The 22692-nt window shown below is 43.7% G+C and overlaps 1 protein-coding gene across 1 annotated transcript in view; it reads right to left on the bottom strand.

The window, feature by feature from the left end:
- The window catches only part of mmp17 (matrix metallopeptidase 17), a 47582-nt gene that overhangs the window by 14235 nt on the left and 10655 nt on the right, over positions 1-22692 (bottom strand). Inside the window, exons 2-3 of the mRNA XM_062958584.1 lie at positions 5742-5874; positions 4769-4895 (exon numbers count right to left, since the gene is read on the bottom strand). Of these exons, the coding sequence (XP_062814654.1) occupies positions 4769-4895; positions 5742-5874 (260 nt within the window). The remainder of the gene's footprint in view (positions 1-4768; positions 4896-5741; positions 5875-22692) is intronic.

Raw genomic sequence — 22692 nt, forward strand, 5'->3', positions numbered from 1 at the left:
ACTGGGGTGGTTAACCAGGAAACCTCAGCAGTAACGTGGGAGGTGCAGGGAGTAACGGGAACGTTTGTGTGGGATATTACGAGCTTGCCTAGATATGATGTGATCCTGGGGATGGATTGGCTAGCTGTAGTAAACCCACAAGTGGATTGGGCAACACGTAAGGTGATCTTAAAGAGGCAGGATTGTTGCACTCTAAACGTTACTCATGCTGATATGGAGGGAGTGCCTGCTGAGTATGGGGAGTTCTCTGATGTATTTTGTAAAAGAGAAGCGGACAAATTACCACCGCACAGGCCATATGATTGCGCCATCAAGTTGGCAGAAGGTGCGAAACTGCCAGCAGGGAGGCTGTATGCTTTGACTGTACCGGAAAGGCAAGCTTTGCGGGAGTTTTTAGATGAAAATTTAGCCAAGGGGTTTATTCGCCCATCTAGTTCTCCAACTGCGGCACCAGTATTCTTTGTAGCCAAAAAGACTGGGGAACTTAGGCTGGTCTGCGACTATCGGATCCTAAACAAATACACCATTCGGGATAGGTACCCGCTCCCTTTAATCTCGGAACTGTTATCAAGGGTGCAAGGGGCTAAGGTCTTTACCAAGCTTGACCTGCGGGGGGCCTATAACTTAATCCGTATACGGGAAGGGGATGAATGGAAGACGGCATTTAACACGTGTTTCGGATGCCACGAGTTCCGAGTCATGCCTTTTGGGCTTTGCAATGCTCCTGCGGTCTTCCAGAGGTTCATGAACGATGTGTTCAGGGACCTAATTGACCAATTTTTAGTGATTTATTTGGATGATATCTTGATTTTTTCTAAGGACGAGAAAGAACATCGTCAACATGTCAAGCAGGTTCTGCACCGACTGCGGGCTAATGGGCTTTTCGCCAAGGCTTCCAAGTGCGTCTTTCATGTGCCTGAAGTGGAGTTCCTAGGTCATGTAGTGTCAGGTAGGGAACTTAAAATGGACCCACATAAGGTTGACGCCGTCAACTCATGGCAAGAGCTAAAGACTAAGAAGGATGTACAAAGGTTCTTAGGTTTTGCTAATTACTACCGGGAGTTTATTCCGAATTTTGCAAAGCTCACGGTACCTTTGACGCAGCTTCTGCGCAAGAAACAGCCATTTGTGTGGGGGCGGGAAGCTCACGAGGCGTTTCTACAACTTAAGTCTAGTTTTCAGTCGGACAACATACTAATCCATCCTGATGTTGACAAACCGTTCGTGGTAGAAGCGGACGCTTCTAGCTACGCGTTGGGGGCTGTATTGTCTCAGAAGGATTCCTCAGGGACCTTGCGTCCCTGTGGATTTTACTCGCGGCAACTAACACCCTTCGAGCAGAACTATACCATATGGGAGAAGGAGTTGTTGGCGATTAAGGTGGCGTTTGAGGTGTGGCGGCACTGGCTTGAAGGGGCACGGCACCAGATCGTGGTCAGATCTGATCACAAGAACTTAGAGCACTTGCAAACAGCAAAGAAGTTAAACCAGCGTCAAATCCGATGGGCTTTGTTTTTCTCCAGGTTTAACTTCAAGGTGCAGTTCGTAGAGGGGAAGGCAAACTTGCGGGCCGATGCTTTATCCCGCAAGCCGGAGTTTAAGACCAATGAGCAGGTTGTATGTCAGACCATCTTGCCTACTGCCTCTCTGTGTGTTGTAGATAATGAGCTCGGGTTACATGACCAGATCCTTGAGGCTCAGAGGGATGATGTGTGGACACAGGAGCAACTGATGCTGCTCTCAGCAGGTAACCGTACCATACTGCCGCATCTACAAGATCAAGACGGAGTATTGGTACGCAGGGGGCAGGTCTACGTACCAGTGGGGGCCCTCAGGTTAGAGGTAATTAGAGCCCACCATGACGAACCCATGGCTGGGCACTTTGGCAGATTCAAGACCGTGCAGCTCATTACCAGGAGCTATTGGTGGCCAAAAATGCGGCAAGACATTCTGCGCTTTTGTGACAGCTGCGTCGTTTGCCAGCAGAGTAAGACGCCTGTTGGGCGCCCTAGAGGGTTGTTGTCGTCGTTACCTGTTCCGGACAGGCCATGGCAAATCATTTCCATGGATTTTATTTCAGATTTGCCTAAGTCTGGGGGTTATACTTGTATTTGGGTGGTGGTGGATTTATTTAGTAAACTGGCTCATTTTATTCCTTGTTCGACCATTCCGGCGGCCCCTACGTTGGCCTTACTATTTACTAAGCACATCTATCGTTTGCACGGAGCACCCGAGGTGATTATTTCAGATAGGGCTCCGCAATTTGTGTCACGCTTTTGGAAACATTTCCATGAGTGCTTGGGGACTAAGTTAAACGTTTCTTCAGCCTTTCATCCGCAAACGGATGGACAGTCGGAACGGGTTAATGGGCTCTTAGAGCAATATCTGCGTTGTTTTTGTTTAGATCAACCCACGGCTTGGGTGAAGTGGTTACCGGTGGCGGAATTTGCTTACAACAATGCGGTGCACACGTCTAGTCAGCATACGCCATTTGAGCTAACTTATGGTTTTCACCCACGGGGAGGTGTGGCGCCGTCGACCAATGTGGTCTCTTCGGACCCTGTATACCGTTCTTCGGAAATGGCTGCATTGCATGATGTTGCCCGTCGCTTACTGTTGGAAGCTAAGGCAACGCAGAAGACTCAGGCTGACCGCCACAGGCAGGCAGGGGAGGAATTGGAAGAAGGGGATTTGGTGTGGTTATCTTCCAAACATATTAAACAGGCTGGGGGAAAGTTTGCGCCTCGGTATTTGGGTCCCTTTCCTATCGTTAAAAAGATTTCTTCTGTTGCGTTTCGTTTGCGTTTACCGTCTAGTTTAAAGGTCCATCCAGTCTTTCATCGCTCGCTGTTGAAACTTGATACCTCTAGTCGTCGTGGTGCTATAGCGGAGGATATCACTGCCACTTCTCCGCCATCGGGGGAGGAGGCCTTTGTGAGAGGGGATAGTGTTATGATTGAGCCTCATGGCTCTGTTTCTGACAGGCGTGGGCGTAAGACTCCTCGAGAGTCGGATACTCTCGAGGAGCGAGAGAGAAAAAGACTGCGAGACATATTTGCAGCACCCTCTGACGAAGAGTCTTTCGAAGGGTTCACGGAGAGAATGGAGGAAGGGCTGGTTAGCTCAGAGGAGGATGAGATGGATTGGACTCGGGTAAGGGAGGAATTGGGGGCCACTGGCCATGATGGGGCAGAAGATGAATGGGGACCTTCAGGATTAGACCCATGGCGTAGCTGGAGGGATGGGACGGGATCCACAGCTGGAGATGCTGTTGGGCGTAGTCAGAGGTGTTCCAGCTCTGACGAGGAAAGTGATGAGGAAACGCCCGGGTTAAGGAGGGCAGCTGACAGTGATGAAGATTTGTAACTGGCATAAAATGGGGCTTGGGAGCAATTGCAAATTGCGTCGGGCAAGGTAATCTGGGCAAACGCTTGGGATCCGTGTGTGTGTGTGGGACGCTTCCCTGAAGACTTGTGTGCTTTCCTGTGCTGAGACGTAAGTTGATTGGAATCCAAGGTCAGACGGCGGGAGGGATTGTGTGGGCATTTGTTTGTGCAAACCTGTGCTTACTCTTATTAGCTTGACCTTCCGTCGTCTTTCTGACGGACGCCATCTCCTGCTTTGAGAACCCGGACTGAACTGACCACGGCTTGTCTTCCCCCCTTCTTGGACTTGGAAAAACTACAAACGTCTGGCTTTGATCTACGGAACGGAACTGGTCTACTCTACTTCTACAATCCTTGGCTGCGTCTGCTCGTGTTGGAGATCCTGTCTGCTGTGTGTGTGTGTGGGAGCGACGCAAGTTACTCTAAGCACAGTGTTGGCAGCAGAGAGGAATCTGCTGCCAATTAGTTGCATTCTTTGTATCTTTTGTTCCTTGGCTTTCGTTCTGTTAATACCTAGGCTGAAGCAAGCAGTTTTGTTTTACCCGGATTAAACTCCGGTTTAATCCGGTTTATCTTTTGAACATTTACTTTTGTCCCTTTTTTGCTCCTAAAGGCAAAACTGCCTGGCCCTTGTGTTTTTACGGGCATTTTTGAGTTCTGTAAACTAATAAACTCTGTTACTTTGAATCTTGTGGCGTTCTGTCCTTGACAAATTAAGCTTCAATTTTATTTATTTATATATATTTATGTCCCATCACAAATGCTGCTTCATGATAAACAGTGAGATATTGACCAAATGAGAAGCTCGTATTTGTTCAATAGCAATGCAATTTGATACAAAACATGATTGATTTCTCTCATTCTCTGACAGTGGCTCACTGCTCATCTATGAAATAAGAAAGTAATGTGCCGTTTTCCTTCCCTTCTAGGTCTAGGAGCCCAAGGCAAGGGAGTGGGGGGCGGGCGGGGGAGTGAAATGATTCTAGAGACACATTGACATGCTGACATGCTGCATGTCTATCCCAACTCGGTCCCCTCCAAGTCTTTTGGGCTACAGCATGATGGAAGATGGGCAAAGATTGTAGGATGGAAGGCGGGTGCATTGGGCATTAGCAAATTTTTACACACACATATTGCACTTTCATTTAATATGGTCCTCAATATGTTTAGAATCTGGGATTAGAAAATAATCTGGGATCAGATTCTGGGATATAAAGACAATGTAGAAAGGGCCTGAGAGGACACACACGGGAGTTGGAAAGAGAGAAATGTCTCAACACTCTCAAGTCAGTGGTAGTACATTTAGACAAGTGGTCGCACTGATGCAAATCTGTTTTGATTGACTCTTTCCCACAACACGGGCTGAGAGAAGGGTTTAATACCTCCAAGATAAGTTCCTTTTGTTCCACTTGGTCACAGCCGGTGTGTGTCGCAACGTCCTTGCCTCAGATTGCAAAAGATCAGGAAGAGAGCATCTGGGGGTCTTCATCAATTTCAACGTGGCTTCATCTAAAATTTCCAGAAATTCCCAAAGCAAAGCGCTGAGACAACAGGGTACTGATGATGTTTGCAACACTGCATGGTAGTTCATAACACCATGTTTGTATACCTCTGGCCGCGGTAGCGCAGCAATTTAAACTGCTAGCTGCAGGAAAGGGTTGGCAGTTTGAAACAGTAAGTCAGGGTGAGCTCCCGACTGTCAGCCCTAGCTTCTGCCAACCTAGCAGTTTGAAAGCATGCAATGCGAGTAGATCAATAGGTATCGCCTTGGCGGGAAGGTAAAAGGGCGCCTCATGCAGACATGCAGACATGCTGGCAATACGACTGGAGATGTCTACGGACAAGAGGCTCCTCGGCATGGAAAAATGGGACAAGAGCACCTCCCATTGGCCGGAGTTAAGAATCACCTCCAGATGCCGGAGATGAAAAAGGGAAGGCCTTCACCTTGTCTGTATGTTGTATATAGTTGTGTAAAATGTTTGTTTGCCTTATATGTTTACTATAATCCACTATGAGTCCCTCCAAGGAGATAAGGCGGAAAATAAATAAAGTGTATTATTATTATTATTATTATTATTATTATTATTATTAGAATCTCACACATTCCCAAAACGGAATGCAACAAATTAACACAATCAAATTAAGAACTGCATTATGTCAACAATATCACGGGAAGCAATGCTCACAGGGCACCCCAAATAAAAACGGACAGATTTCAACACCAAGAGCCTTAAAATGTTCCAGGGAGGCAGGAAAAAAATGGCAAAGCAGATTGTCTACCATGGAATTATGGAACTTGCCTTCCCTGTGCACTGGAAACAGTAGATATTTTCCCAATCCTGATTCTCCGCTCACCTAGAATTCCCGTGGCTTCCAGACCTCCAAACTGTTGCATGGTCATAATGGCTTTGGCGAGTTCTTCTTGTGTCTGCAGTTGTCCTGTGTTTGGATCTGGAGGCAGCAAATAGCCAAATCTTGTCAGCCAATCCTGTTGAAAATGTAAGGGAGAGGGAGAAAAATGGCATAAGTGAAAGCAATTTAATAAATACAAACATTACTTCTTATTTGACCCTAAATCTTGTAGAGCAGTGTTTCTCAAACTCTGCTCCTCCAGATGTTTTGGACTTCAGCTCTCACAATTCTTAACAGCTGGTAAGATGGCTGGGATTTCTGGGAGCTGAAGTCCAAAACACCTGGAGGAGCAGAGTTTGAGAAACACTGCTGTGGAGCATCATGCTGCTCTTAACCTTATTGGTAAGTATGGAGGCTAGGATCGGGGTCATGGATTTAGACCAAGGGAATTTGTGGGATCTATTGCTCTTTCTTAGAAAGCAGAAGCAGCAGCTTCAGCAGCCTAATCCAAATATAGTATACACACAAGAAGAGATTTTCTGTGCAGAAGGATAGCTCATTCACTCCTCTTAAATTTTTTCCTATGCTACGCAATAAGACACATCATAGTTGGAGGGGAGCTGATGTGAAGCGCCTTGGCTGTCCTTTAGAGCATATCTGTAGCATGACAAAGTAATCCCATTACAGAGTATCTGAACAGTTGGCATTTTCCAGAGCGGTCGCTAATGGAACTGGGAGAAAGAACGTTATGGCAGGAGGGATTACATTGGCAGGAGAGATGGTGGATTGGTAAGGGCAAGAATGGACTAGATGGAAAGAAATGTCAGCAGAGTTTAAAAGCAGTTACAAATGTAGAATTGCTTGCAATTAGTTCTCTTACCAGTAATAAAGGCAAATATCAAGGGTGAGCCTCAGAATCCGTGGCCCCATAGGAACCAACAAAGAACCTGTGATGACCCTTTCCCTAGTATCAAGCAACCTTACAATGAACTCACATAAAGGGCTGGGCTTTAGCACAGCTGGTAAATCACCAGCAATAATAAGATCTACCAACTGAAAGGTGAACAGTTCGAAGCCCGGTCAGGATGAGCACCTAACTGTCAAGCCCAGCTTACTGTTTACTTAAGCAGTTCGAAAACAGCTTAGAGCTGTAAGTAGAGAAATTAGGTACCGCTAATTAGCAGGGGAGGTATTTTACGACACCATAGAAGAAAAAGACCCGAAATGCAGGCGACTAAAAGGAAGGAAAAAGTCCTGATAGCTCTTTGTCATAGAGAATAGAGCAACAGCAACCCACTGTGGCTGAATCCGAGCTCAACCTCCAAGGCACCAAAACTGAACTTCAACACAACGTATTTCCTTTCTGTCTGTTCTGTTCTGTCCTGTCTGTCCAAACGGCATTGAATGTTTGCCATGTATGTGTACTGTGATCCATCCTGAGGGGAGATAAGGCAGAATATAAATTGTTGTTGTTGTTATGTTGCATTATTATTATTATGTTGGACCAATCAACAGCAGGCACAACAAAATCTCTTTGTTTTGAATAGCTATCAAAGTACTGTAAATAAGTCTGTACGTTTGCAATTGTGCTTATGTCAGTCTTTGGAGTGCAAACTCTACTGACACCCTCTTTTCGCCAAAGGAGAATAAAGCCTCTGATCTTTGCCTTCATCCCATCTGAGTCTCATTTGATCCTCTGGGAACTTTGACAGGCCGGGCTTTGAACCCATGGTTCTTGTGGTAGCTGAAATCACACAACATGAACAGTATAACTAACCAAGAGATAGATTCACTCCGTTCCAACAGGACACACTTGCTCCTGAATTTTGATCACTTCTATATCCTGATCCCCGGTCTCTCTTCTACAGGGATAAGGAACTCAGTGGCTGGCAGGACAACAACAGCTTCCTTTCGTTCCAAGACATATTGAACTATTGAGCGGATGCAATTGATCTGGGCTTTTAACTTGGTCAATAACCCATTAACTTCTCTCTTTGAGATGATTACTTTCAAGCATCAATGTCAAGTTAAAAGGAAAGGGCTGACTGCTTCATATCTCAGCTAGACCCCTGAGACCTGTTAGGTGGGCAAGGCAGATAATCCTTAAGCTTGTGTAGCTGTATAGCAAACAGTGGCACGGGGAGATTCTGTTTGACTTTCTTTAGGACTCTACTCCTAACTCAGATGCAGATGGGATGGAAGGAGTGTGTCGCTTCAATGAAAAAGGTAGGATCTCACAGAATTCTCAGATTAATGTTTAATTCATTTTAATTAACGCGAACATCCAGTGTTAATTATTATGACCAGAGTTAACGTTCACAGGCAAACATTTCAGTATCCAATTTGGTTCTAAACTCACAGACTACATTCAGTCCCCCAATTAAATGCTGTCTATCTCTACACACACTCATATAAATATAAAACCTCTTAGATCACATTCCATACACATGAATGAAGTGGATTGTAATTCGTTAAAGTTCATGCCCTAGTAAACTGATAGCCTTAAAGATGCACATGACTGGTTGCTATTTCACTCTAACAGACTTAGGGTTTGGTTATACTGGTCCAAAACTCCATAGTTGCCACAAATGGATCACTGGCAGTCTTCATGATGTGCAGTGGCTTCTGGTGGGTACTGTATTGTTGTTTTCTTTTTTGTTTTGCTTTACTATGACTTTGCCCCAGTTTAGGCAGTCGGGAAATATTTCAAGTTTGCTGGAAACTTGAGAGTATCCCAGTGCTAAAGATACTCAGAGGTGACTTGGCCAGGCCCTTCCTCTGAAATAGAGCCTACAACACCTGGTATTTGTTGGCATTCTGCCATCTAAGTTCTAACCAGGGCCGACCCTGCTTAGCTTCCAGGATCAGTTGGGATCTGGACTATTAGCTATCCCTCCCAATTTGGTGTCATCTGCAAAAATGATAAGCATACCCTCTAAGTTATTAATAAGTTATTAATAAAGATGTTGAACAGCACTGAAAGGTACATGATAGAACCTTGCACAACCCCATTAGTCACTTCTTTCCAGGATAAAAAGGAAGCGCGTTTGGATAGAAGTAACCTTTTGGTTCAGTCACTTAACCGAAAGGGCCATGGTTAGCAAAGCGGGTTAAACCACTAGCTACTGAAAATCTTGTCAACCAGAAGGTCAGCTGTTCGAGCCGTGGATCGGGGTAAGCTCCCGCCATCAGCCCTAGCTTCTGCTCACCTAGCAGTTCGAAAACAGCATTGTGAGTAGATAAATAGGTACCGCTTAGGCGGGGAGGTAAAAGGCGCCCCTGAAAACATGCCAGCAAAATTCGATCAGGAAGGCATCCATGGACAACAGCTTCCTCGGCATGGAAAATAGAACAACAGCACCTCCCCATGGCTGAGTCAAGCATAGCCTCCAGATGCTGAAGATGAAACGTGGGAAGCCTTGCCTCTATCTATGTACTGACTGTCTTTCTTGTGAATTGTGTAATGGCATTGAATGTTTGCCATGTATGTATTCTGTAATTCGCTCTGAGTCCCCTCAGGGAGGTAGAGCAGAATATAAATAAAGATTATTATTATTATTATTATTATTATTATTATTATTATTATTATTATTATTATTATGAACCAATTCTCAATCCACCAAAGAGTAGTATTGTGTAGCCCACATTTTATGAACTTCTTTGTGAGAAATCCATGGGAAACCTTGTCAAAGGCCTTACTGAAATCAAGATAGGCTATATCCAGAGCATTCCCTTCATCTACTAAGCTTGTAACTCTATTTAAGAAGGAGATAAGGTTCACCTGGCATGATTGGATTGCGGGAAACTCGTGTTGACTTTTTGTGAATATGTCATTCCCAAGTGCTTACAGGCTGCACGTTCCATTTACTCATTTGTATTATGTACACAAACCTTTGGAAGCATGAGATTTCCAATCTGAAGCTCCATTATTTCCTGAGGCATCTCTTGGGTGGAAGTGGAAGATGCAGTTTCTGGGGAATGTGATTTAAAATTAAAAACCTGCTTTTTTCCATTTCTGAATGGCCATCTATTTCTTACAGAGAGTAAATTCTGCACTATGGTGTAGCTTACTGCATGGAAATGTTCTCATTATTTCTCACAAGAAATTGCTATTCACATCCTGTCGGCAATCTGGAGCTGTTTTACCTGAAAATACATGCCAGGTTCAGATTTAAGGAGGTCTTTCTTCATCGAAACAGAATACAGTGTCTCCTCTGAGATAAGTGTCCGCATAGTTGACTTATTCCAGCATACCTGACTACACAGCAACAGACAATTACAGACATCCCCAGAGTAAAGGAATTTGCAAGGCAAAAGCATAGATCAGGAGTTGGAATTGTCAGAAGGGTATTACAAGGATGAGGTTGAAGAGAGAATCTCTGCACTTTCCTCCAGTACAATTTTCTACCTAGAGGTTATACCCCTCTATTATAAAAATCCCAGTCATGAGACTCATCTCACCAGGTTTCAGTGATCCCAATTATATTATATTTGCTTTGTTGTATTCATATTTTTCCTATGCTTTGTGCAATCATGTGCAAACACTGAAGACCATGGACCACCCTCCACCCGCAGCTGCTTATTTAAGTTTTTTCCTTTTCTTCGTTGAATTTTGTTTTGCCCAGTTCTCTCCCGGACCCCTTCATCCTCACACACATAATAATAATAATAATAATAACAACAACAACAACAACAACAACAACAACAACAACAAAAACAACTTTCATCGTATATCCCGCCACCATCTCCCTGAAGGGACTCGGGGCAGCTTACAGTTGGCACAAGTGCCTAAAAATAAACATAAAAACGAAGCACAAAATAAAATACAATCAAATAAAACACGTACGCATATAAAAACATCAGCTCAGACTCAATAAAACTCAAGTCATCAACCAGTGGCGGTAAGCTGCTGTAAACAAGGCCAAGCTGTAAACAATAGGAATGGAAGAAGTGCAAGCTGCAACAATGGAGAGAGGGCATAGAATAAAGTGCAAAGATGTACGACTACTGCACAGAACAACTAGGGACAAAGCGTTCTCAAAAGCTTGTTTGAAAAGCCACGTCTTCAAATCCCTATGAAAGGAGGACAGTGTGGGGGCCCACACTGCACACATACATATGTACACATACATATATCAATATATCCACTACACATGCCAGCTTGGGCACTTTGACTCTTATAATTCTTTCAAAAAACCAAGCTCTATATCCAGGCGGTGAAAATGCCTGCCTGACTGCCAAGCACTTATCACAAAGTGCTCTCATAGCTGCATTAGTTGACTTGCTATTAATTTGAACCAAGTCTGATCACAATAAAGCCATTTGCTATTTGAAGCACAATCCCGCACACTTCCGTTCACATTTTGTTCGTGCAGCTGCAGGTTAATGGACATGCAGCTTGAAGCCATTGCTGGATTCACAGACAAAGCCTGGCGACCAAACCCCTGCCATATTCATTGAAGGAAGTCCTCCATCAATCTGTCAGAGTTGTTAATTTTGTTAAGGTCAATTCAACAAAATCCAGACAATACAAAGCTTTGTGTGGAAAGATGGGCAGCCTCCATACGGCATTACTTTTGCAAGGAAAATACTTACAAGATTCTTTGAATTGAGACATAAAGTTCAAGGTATTTTTTGAAGACCATCCTTTTGAGATGAGCGCTACGTTTCATGAAAGGGAATGGCTTCGACAGCTGGCGTATTTATCTGATATTTTTCCTGGGGTAAATAAACTTAGGATTACAGAACAGTTCTATACCCATCTTTAAAGAATCTGACAAAATCGAGTCGATGGACTTTTGGGAATCTTGTATCAAAAAAAGGCCAGTTTGAAGCTTTTGGGATACAGTACTTCACAGCTTCTTAACTGAGAACGAGCTGAAATTGCCAAAAGAAGTAAAAAGTAGCGTAATTGTTCACTTAAAAGGATTTTAAAGTGTCATTCAGATGGTATTTTCTGAAGCGAAATAGTGAAGATAACTGGATTATCTGTGAAACAAGGGTCTCTAATAGAAGCATGTCAACCAGCTCCCCGCCCATGCTAAAGTGCATTATAGGCTCCAGAATGGGGCTACCACAGGCATAGCTGGCAGCAGGAGGCTAACTGGCCCCCTGGGAAGGGTAACTGATCACCTCCATTACTGTCACATTCTCATTTTCGCCCTGTGTGCCTCCGGAGTGAAGATGTGGTTCTCTCCCAGAAATGAGAAGCAGGGAACCCATGTAGCAATTTGAGTCCGGGTTCCTTGATTACTAGAAACCTACATAGTTCAGGTCCAGCCTGTACATAGATAACACATAATTCTACTATTTCCACCTAAAGCCAAGGAAGCTGTCCAGGGTCCTGAACCAGTGCCTGGCTGCTGTGATGGACTGGATGAGGGCTAACAAACTGAAGCTCGATCCAGACAAGACAGAGATCCTCCTGGTCAGTTGCAAGGCCGATTGGGGTATAGGGTGGCAAGCTGTGCTCAATGGGGTTACACTCCTTCTGAGGACACAGGTCCACATTTTAGGGGTCCTTCTGGATTCAGCACTAAGGCTTGAAGTTCAGGCGTCAACAGTGGCCAGGAGGGCCTTTGCACAATTACAGCTTCGGCACCAGCGGTACCTCAAAAAACCAGATCTGGCCATGGTGATCCATGCCTTGGTTACATTCCAGATGGATTACTGCAATGCACTCTACATGGGGCTGCCTCTGAAGATGGCTCGGAAACTACAACTAGTACAAAGAGCAGTAGCCAAGCTGTTAACAGGAACCAATTACAGGGAGCATACCACCCCCTTCTTAAACAACTCCAATGGCTGCCTATGTATTTCTGGACCCAATTCAAAGTACAAAGCCCTACAGGTTCAGGTTCAGCTTATTTGAATGACTGCATCTCCCCTTATGAACCTGTTCGGGCCCTGAGACCTTTACCTTACCTATACTCCCTCTATTTGACTGTATTTCATCGAAGTATGGGTGGAAGAGCCTTGCAAATAGGGGCCATATAATATCTGTGCACTACAAATTGGCCATTTCTTGCCAACGTACCACAGCATCCTTAACAATTGGTATCTGGTTCCTGCTTATAAATCTCTTAACAGGAGCTGCGGTGGTGCAGTGTGCTGGCTCAACTGCTGACTTGACGGTTAGGTTGCTGATCTGAAGGTTGGCGGTTTGAATCTACGAGAAGGGGTGAGCTCTAACTCTAGCTTGCAGGGACATGAGAGAAGCCTCCCAACAGGATGGTAACACATCTGGGCATCCCCTGGGCAACGTCTCTGTAGAAAGCCAATTCTCTCACACCTGAAGCGACTTGCAGTACGTTCTCAAGTTGCTTCTGACACGAAAAAAAAAAATCTCTCAACACAGATACACAAACCAACCAAAGAGCTCATCTTTCTGAAGCGAGGCAGGCAGAAGTGGGGGAAAGAACCAGACTGCTTTTGCTAATGTGTATTTTTCATGGTGTTCAGGGACAAGCTTTCAAAACAAAAAAGACAAGCAGCCATTATCGGCTCAATCATTACGACCAAACAAACCGTACGCATCTCGCTTACAGGCTACACATTGTGGTGCATTTCAGCGTTGTTCTTCCTTGTCATGCACCCAGTATTACTTGTGCAAAATGAAAATGTCAGTCAGGAGGAGATAAATTTAAATTCCTTGATTGGTTCACCCAAGTACTCCTGCTTCACTTTCTCATGCTTTCGTCACCCCTGCAGTTGCAGGCTAAACCTTTGTTTTCACTTAGGTGGGAAGAAAAAAACTATACAGGCAGTCTTCGAGTTACAAATGATATGTCTCTCAGAAAGGAAATTCACTCCTGCAACTTATTATCATGGGGGAAAGGGGTCTCCGCTGAAAATGTGTCACCATTCCTTGTTTCCACAAGCCCAATTTTCCAAAATCCAATTGTCACAGGGACAGAAAGTGAGGGGAAATCTTCTGAACAGGGGCACAGGAAGCAAAGAAAACACCACAGAAAGCTTTTACATATAGATATATAATAATAAATAAATAATGATATACTTTATTTATATTCCGCTCTATCTCCCTGAGAGGACTCAGAGCGGATTGCAGAACACATACGGCAGATTAAGTGCTGTTAGACAATTAACAAGGACAGACAATACGTAGACAGAGGTAAAGGCTTTCCACATCTTTTCCATTTCTGGCATCTGGAGCCTGTGAGCAACTCTGGCTATCACTCCATCTTCCATGCTGAGGAGCTTTGTCATCCTTAGAAGTTCTCCGGATCGAATCGCCTTATGGGCACTTTTTATAACCTCCCTGCTTTTTAAAAAGCAGTACCTATTTATCTACTCAAATTTCTGTTTTTGATCTTCTAGGTAGAAAGGGAGCTGGAGCTGATGGCGGGTGCTCACCCCGACCCGAGCTCGAACTACCAACCATTCGATCGGCAGGAGTTAGCGGTTTAGCCCGCTGAGCTATAAATATAGATGGGCCTGGAACATAGATATAGATGTGGCTGGGGTTACACTTAAAATAATGTATCTGTTCCAACTTTCAAACAAATTCAACTTAAGAACAAACCAACAGAACCAATCTTGTTCGCAACTTGAGGACTGCCTATATGTAAAACAGGGAGAGCTTTTAAACTATAAACACCCAATCTTTTAATTCTCTGACTGAGAAACCACAGACAACACTCATCAAAAGAAATCCCCCTTCCTGCTTTATACACACATACACATGCACATAAATGTGAACCTCACATATGCACATGGAAGAGAAGCCTCAGCAACTCCCAAATCTATTGATTTAAAGTCGTTTTGATTTCAAAACCACACACACTGGTAGGCAAACTCTGACTTCATCCAGATTGTGAGACTTGTTATCTGCTCTCGCCAATTTTCGGCTCTAGCACTTCCTGCCATAACTTATGCAGACAAAAATCAGTGTATGGGGATCCCACAGAGTTAAACCGGGCACTTCACTAACTTTCTGATGCGTTTTGCACAGGCATGTGTTTTTAAAAAATGGACTAAAAACACACACACATATGCTGACATTACCAAAGGAAAGATTGGATTTTCTCCGAGCTTTGTTGGCTGTTTCAGACTAAGCAGAACACAGTCTTAGCCCAGAAAACAGAGTCAGCAAATCGGATTGCTGAGAGGGTGCATCTTGAGAAGTTGCATGTTACCAAACTGGGCTGGGAAAGCAAATATTGCTGCCAGGAAAAAAAAGGGAGCTAATTTTCTTTAGGAAGGTTGGAATACTACTTCACGTTTGTACAGCATACAGCATGCGGAAGGATTTTAAGCTGCGGCAAACACCAGCAAAATCAAGATAGTTTATGCCTCACCACCCTCTTCCATTGCCATCAGGCAGCCCTTTCAAAATCCACCACTTTAAGGAGAAGATACAATATAGTTAAGAATGCTGTTTCCAGGTTTTGTGGTTATATTATCCACTGCAGGCTCAAAGACTGGGAAAGTTACCACTTTAGACTACAACTCACCGAACCCCGCATGCTGTCTGCAAGTTTTAGTTCAAAGAATAACCTTTCTGCGTTCTGTACAGGTGTCATCAACATCACTTGTCTCGGATTTCCAGCCAGTCAAAGTCCTATGAAAGTATTTGGCATATACTGTATATATATTACACTTGCCTCATTTCCAACAGACCTCTGAACAAAACTCTGAGGATGCTTACCACAGATGCAGGTGAAATGTCAGGAGAGAATGCTTCTGGAACATGGCCATATAGCCCGAAAAACTCACAGCAACCCAGCAATTTTGGCCATGAAAGCCTTCGACAACACAATATTCGGTCTCTTTGTGTGAAAGCTAAAAGTGGGGAAGTGAGGTCAGTGCACACTCAAATCCCAAACTTTCTACACTGAGAGGTCTGACAATGGGTTAAATCCTTTTGCTGCTGAACTGCTGACCTGAAGGTTGGCAGTTCAAATCCATGAGACGGGGTGAGCTCCCGTCTGTCAGCGCTAGTTCCTGTCAACCTAGCAGTTCGAAAACATACAAATGTGAGTAGATAAATAGGTACCGTTTCAGCAGGAAAAGGCAAAGAGACGCTCAAAGCAATCTTGCCGGCCTCATGACCAGGAGGTGACAACACAGTCTCCTCGGCTTGAAAATGGAGAAAAACACCTCCCAGAGCCAGAGATGAGCACCGCCTCCAGAAGCCAGAAATGAAAAGAGAAGCCTTTGCTTTAGTTTGTGTTTGTGTGGATGGATTTGAACTGCCAACCTTCAGGTCTTCATTGTATATGGCTGTAAAGGCATTGAATGTTTGCCTATGTATGTAAATGCTGTAATTTGCTTTGAGTCCCCTAGGGGAGAAGAGTGGAATATAAATAAAGTATATTATTATTATTATTATTATTATTATTATTATTATTATTATTAGTGAGAGAGTTCTGTACATCTGCATGTAGGGGTTCAGGGCTGCTCTCAGGAACTCTAGAATTTGAGAATTGAGCCTGGGACCATAGGAAATTACCTACATCCAGAGTCAGACTCTTCTGCCATCTAGTCCAAGAGTAGAAACCACGTGGAGATCCCCTCCACCCAATCCAGCGTAACCATCTGTGAGGGAAGCAACTAGTGAGTCAATGAAAAGTGGAATGTTACACACTGATCTAGGCCAGTGTTATCCACTCTCAGTGTGAGCAGCTCTCCTGGGATTCAGGCACAGAAGGGACCTTCTCGTCACCTTCATCTTGGTTCTTCTACCTGGAGATGCTAAAGACTGGATTTGGAGCCTGTTGTATGCAAAACATATGCTCTACCACAGGGAGAGAACAGCACTTCGCCATCTGGGAACACTCAGGAGTTCGACTGCCTCATGCATATTTATTTGCTCACCTCTGAAATGATTGAGTGAATCAGCCCAAAGTAATTTAGGAATGGATACAATATGCATGCATCTATTTATCAATCAGCGTAGGTGAACATTTGGCTAAATCAGCATGTCTTTTCATAGCAGCCATGTGGCCGGGATGTGTCATATGTACAAGTTCAAAACCTGACAAATTAGCAATTGACTTGTAGCCACAATCCATTCCAGGTTGATTGTGAGATCAAGGTGGTAGACATGATTCTCCTCCTCTCGCTTTATCTTCAAGTTAACACTATGAGGAAGGTCAGGTGGAGAGAAATAACCTGGTGACTTTTCTTGGCTCAGTGGGGAATAAAACCTGGATATCTCAAGTCCCAATGTATCAAGACAGTTTCCAAGCTGATATAATACAAAGGAGAATGTTAGTCTACCTTTGGAGTTTTCCTTTGCAACACAGGGTTTGTCTACAAGCTCATGAGAATCCATATTATTATTATTATCATTATTATTAACTTTATTTATACCTTGCCTTTCTCCCCGTCGGGACTCAAGATGCGTATGGTTTGGACTGGTCCACTGTCCACACAAGACATCATCACCTTTCCCCTGCATTCAATGCATTGGGACACCAAAAAAATACCAGATCAGACGAACGTTTGTGACTGATAAGTATTGTGTGATTTCAACAGAGATGTTTTCACCAGAAATGCTGGCCAACTTCCAGTGCCACAGACTTGCCTCCAGGCTCTTTGAAAGGTTGGATGAAAGTAAAGCCTTATTTATAACATGAGTAATTTAGTTTAACTACCCACAGAATTCTAAAGGCCAAGAGCACAATAGCGACTGTACCAAAGACAGCACTGTATCACCATTTAAAGTTGGCGGTTCCAAAGGGCCCAAAAGAACTCTCCATCTTAACCAGCTCATCTTCCACGCCCTACTCTTAGCATTCAAAATATGCAATTAAAATGATTTCACCATCTCCCCCACCGTGGGCTGACTTGAAGCTCTTAGCCAACACTCTGTCAAACCCATAATAGCCTGCATTGTACCTTGGCTCCAAAACCTGGTCTTAAATCGTAGCTTGTCTTGTAATGTGGAACACTTGAAAGAGACTTGGTAGAGATACTTAAAATGTATTGCTTGTTAGAGAGGCAGCAGATGTTTCAGAAGCACCAAAAGCCAAAGGGAGAAGCCCACTGCTGTTTACCAGTTTAAGGTAGGGGGGCACAAACTACAGCCCTGGGGCCACACAAATGAATAATTTATTACCATCAACAGATCAGACACAAAAATCAAAAGTAAGGCCGAACAAATAACACTCACAACAGGATTATACAAAAACAAATACTACTAAATACAGGCAAATTTTCCTGATGATGTTATTTTTTGCCGACAAGCGAGTGCTGCAGCACAAAAGCTGGCCACTTTAACTGTAGGGTCGGGGTGAGCTCCTGCCATCAGCCCAACTTCTGCTCACCTAGCAGTTCCACAACAACAATATAAGTAGATAAATAGGTACCTTCTTTGGTATCTATTTGAACCTACCGCTTTGAAAAACATGCCGGCAAAAATCCAACCAGGAAAGGCGTCCATGAACAACAAACTCCCCATGTGGAAAATGAAACACCAGCACCTCCCCATGGCCGAGTCGAGTACAGTCAGATGCCGGAGATTAAAAGAGGGAAGCCTTGCCTCTGTTTATGTACTGTCTGTCTCTGTCAGTTATATAACAGCATTGAATATTTGCCATATATGTAGCTGTAATCTGCTCTGAGTCTCCTTGGTGAGACAGAGCAGAATATAAATAAAGTATGTTATTATTATTACCATTGGATTGTGATTTGCCAGCAAGCAATGTATGTAAAACTCATCAGTTCTTCCAGGAATGCCATGTAGAATTGGGTGGATAAAAGTGTGTCGGAAGCCACTGTATAAGGAACAATATAACAATACAGGTCTCATTGTCTCCACAGAGGACATAAGCGTGCATCAGAGTTATACCTCCCCTCTAAAAAGGTTGAAGGTACTACATTGAATTTTGCAAGGGTGAATGCTTATCTGTATTTTGGAAGGGTTAAAGATCAATCCTCTCAATCCCACCTTCCTCACAAGCGAGGTTGGTGAGGACGAGGGAGAGGGCCTTTTTGTTTGTGACCCCCCAACTCTGGAATGTTCTCGCCCAAGGAAATAAGACAAGTACCTATCCTTTTAATTTTGAGGAAGGAGTTAAAATCCTGGCTATTTAAGCAAGCTTTTGACAATGCCTAAAGTAATTATTGGACAGGACTTGAATAACCATTAGAACGTTAATCATATATATATATATATATATATATATATATATATATATATATATCTCCCTGAAATGATAACCTCTCAAAAGCAACAGGGAGTTTATATTCACACAGCATTTGTAATTCTCTTACAAATGGTAATTGAATTCTAGCAATCTTTTATCTGGTGAGCATTGAGAAACAGAAGCCATAAATCTGGTCAGATCACCTCTAATCCCGGGAGTCAGCTCTCCCTCTTCGATACCTCTCCATAACCCCTGCTGTTCCTTATGATAAGAGGGTGATAGGATATCCAAGGTTAAAGTCTACTTAGATTTATCCCCCAGCTTCAATTCTGCCTGTCTGATTTCATTCCAACCAGTCTTTCTTTGCTCCTATCTATTCAGCCATATCCAATCGGATAATGGCATATCAATTGTTGATTGTTCTACAGCCCAAGGTACCGAGCCCTTGAATATGTGAAGCCACTTCACTGATGCAGCCAAGGGTTTTGCATGATAGTGTGCTTTCATTTCATTTTACACACAATCACACACACCGGAAGAGTCATATCCAAAAATCCAATGACGATCAACTACAATTCTCTGCTAGACAACACCGAGTTTTCCCTTAGTCCCTGAATGAGAAACAGACAGGCCAGATACAGCCCCCTGGAACCCACAGGCGTGTTTTTTTCACAGTGGTTCTCCTTTGAAGCAAGGCTCTCTATTTGAGTGTTGGGAGGATTTCTGGTATTTTTTTCAAAACTGGGAGCAAACCTAAAATCACCTGAATATTGATCACAAAAATGCCTTAAAGCTACATTTTGAAATAGGTGTGATCACTAGTTCCTAGGAGGCAAAACTGAACTCAGGAGTTTGCCCACTCTGCTTCAGGGCCCTTCCACACAGCCATATAACCCAGAACATCAAGGCAAAAAATCCCACAATATCTGCTTTGAACTGGTTTATCCGAGTCCATGCTGCCATATATTCCAGTTCAAAGCAGAAAATGTGGGGTTTTATTCAGCTGTATGGAGTGATCTTAAGCAAGTCACACTCTCTCAGAAGAAGTGCACAAGTCTGAAGGCACTTCAAGACAAGGTCAAAATTCGGATTAAATAAGTGTGGGTTTGAAAATCAGTGGACCTGACAGCAAGTCCAGACACAGATCTGTCAGTCCCGGTAAATGGTCCCCCGCCATCCTGACACCTTCCTTTGTAGCAGATTTTACAAGTCCGCAAAGATGGATGGGGCACATCCGGCAGAAGAGTTTTTAAAAATTTTCTCTGAAATGCACTGGATTGTATATGCGCTCATGTGAATATCTCAATGTACACACAAGCAGACTTCTTATTATCTCTCCTCACCCAACTATAAATTCATTATAAAGAGCAAAGAAACGGTTGCAGAGAGTTCTACAATTGCTTTCCAATTATGCTTCCGTTTAGCCACCTGTGTGTTTTTGGCTCCATTTTTGACAGTCCTGATCAGCTGTTTCAATCTTTTAAAACATGTTCATGTGTTGGAGCAGGAAAAACAAGGAGAGAATACGAGAAGAGAGGTCTTCTGCAGCCAGAGCTCACCAGATTGGAACACTAGGACTTTTTGATTTTTCAGGAGTATGGGGCTATCTGCTATGTAGCCCTCCTGCCCCAGAGCACAACAATTCTCAGATGCTACCTAGAACAGACAGCATTTTTCACAAAGGGATCTCTGCTGTTATGCTAAGTATGTTGCTGTAACTTGGTCCTAAAGGAACAATTAAGAGCCAAGAAGAATGAAGGGGAGAAAGTGGCAGCACTTGTGTTAGGATTCTCCTTAGAGGCATAGCTATTGGTGAGGAAGCTGTCACAATGAGCATCTGCAATTCTGGAATTAGCTCTAACCCATTGGAAGAGAAAGAATGAGATGGAGGCCATTCCATACCTCAGTATGATCCCTTGTATTCACCGGAGATTCCAGTTCCAGTTTCATTAAATCAGTTATGGCTGTGTCTTTTTTTCTTCAAACTGACTAACAAACAGGAAAGGATGTAAACAATCTGGCTTTCATACGGCAAAAAGCAAGATAACAGAAACGTGCACGAGTAGTCGGTTTTGACATTGCTTGGGACAGCCGTTTGAAAGATCACAGTAACATTTGGATCGGTGAGATGGGATGAAGAAGAAAAGGGCCAGATCTCAAGCTGCATTTGGCGGATGCCACCAGCACATTGGGTTTCTTCCAACCTGTCTTAACACAGGAAGAGACTGCAACTCTATGTCAATTCAACATTGTCGTCACTGTTCTCTGGAATGGTTTTCAGCTGCAATTTATGGGAGACGCGGTGGGTTAGTTAGATCTATTATTTTCAAGGGTGAGAGCTTTATTGACATTGCATTTACTGTGAAAAGTACACGGGGACAGTATTTATCCAAAGGTTAGTACAGCTTTCTGCTGCGGCTGTTTCATGCTGTCTGGCTTTCAAACATTGTGGAGGAAACAGTGCAGCAGCGTTGCATTTAATTTGCCTAACAGGGATGGATTCCGAACTAAAATGTCTTCAAGAGGGAGAGAATTATGGTGTCTACAGCATGTTTTAGCCCACCCCACAAAGACACAACAAATCCCTTTTGTAACGATCTTATACTTTCCACTCAGTCACTGCCGATTACTGCAGTCTTTGTCGAAACAAAGACCTCTTTCTTTCCCCAATTCTGGGCTACAGTTCCCACCCAATGAAATGGCTTATTGGATTTATTGTGTGAGGACCACTGTGGGACAGCAAGGCCTTCCCCAATCATTTCCACAAAGATATGTCATTCCCTTTAGTCTCAGTCGATATAGCCATTGGCTTTCCTGTATGATGAGGATAGAATCTCTAGTTTGACACATACTTGTCAGATGTGCTGATCTTCATTTTCTGACATTCTCAGTATAGCCATGTTCATTGGGGATGATGGACTTATAACCAAGGGCATAGTGGGTAGAAAGATTTGGATTATGTCCAGGGAGACAGCTCCATGTCTTCTTACAGCGATGATGCTCACTAGCTCCCTCCTGGGCTAGCTATTCTTTGTCTTGTTCTGTTTCAAGCCCTAAGCTACCTTACAGGATTGTCATGAGGATGCAACTGTCACAGAGAGGGAAAAAATGATGGCTCCAGTCCCTTGGTTTTCTGCTTCTATGATTTTTCAGGGAACGCACAGAATGCCAAAAATGTGAAATAAAAATAAGAAGTCACAAGAAATCAACTCATTTTGGGAGGGGAAAAACCATACTTAGACAGGAATGGCTGTAACCTATTTAAAAGAGGAAATGCTTCCAGGAGAGACAGCACTTACAGACTGAACAAGATTGAACTGGAGAGTTTGCATAGGTCAAGAGTCACTTTGTCTCCACTCCTATACTGGCACAATTACTTTGATCATCCAAGACACAAGGTACAAGATCCAATCTATCTTGGAAGTTAAGCAGTTTCAGCCCTGGTTAATACTTGGATGGGAAACAATAAAAGAAACTCAGGGGCTGTAGGTTGTATTTCAGAGGAAGGAACTGACCAAACTACCCCTGAGTATACCTTGCTGAAGACCCCTATGAAATGCATGGAGTCACTATAAACCAGTTGTTTCCAACCTGATCTAAAATATGGTCTCACAGTTACTACACCGTTGCAACAAGAGTGACTGGTCTCGTGAAACCCTCTTGTAGTGCCGAAGCAACAGGGATGTTGGGAGGGGAGAGGCTGACTACCCACAAAAGGCAGGAGCGACAACAAGCCTCCTGACTGCTGCTTCTCCTCCTCCTCCCTCCCCTTGAGGGGAGCCCTTCCATCTGGCACCTGGAAGCAGGGGTGCCTTGGTGTCTTCCTTTTTAGGCCTGTTCCT

This window comes from Anolis carolinensis, chromosome X (genome assembly GCF_035594765.1).
Source record: "Anolis carolinensis isolate JA03-04 chromosome X, rAnoCar3.1.pri, whole genome shotgun sequence".
In the NCBI taxonomy this organism is placed as follows: domain Eukaryota; kingdom Metazoa; phylum Chordata; class Lepidosauria; order Squamata; family Dactyloidae; genus Anolis; species Anolis carolinensis.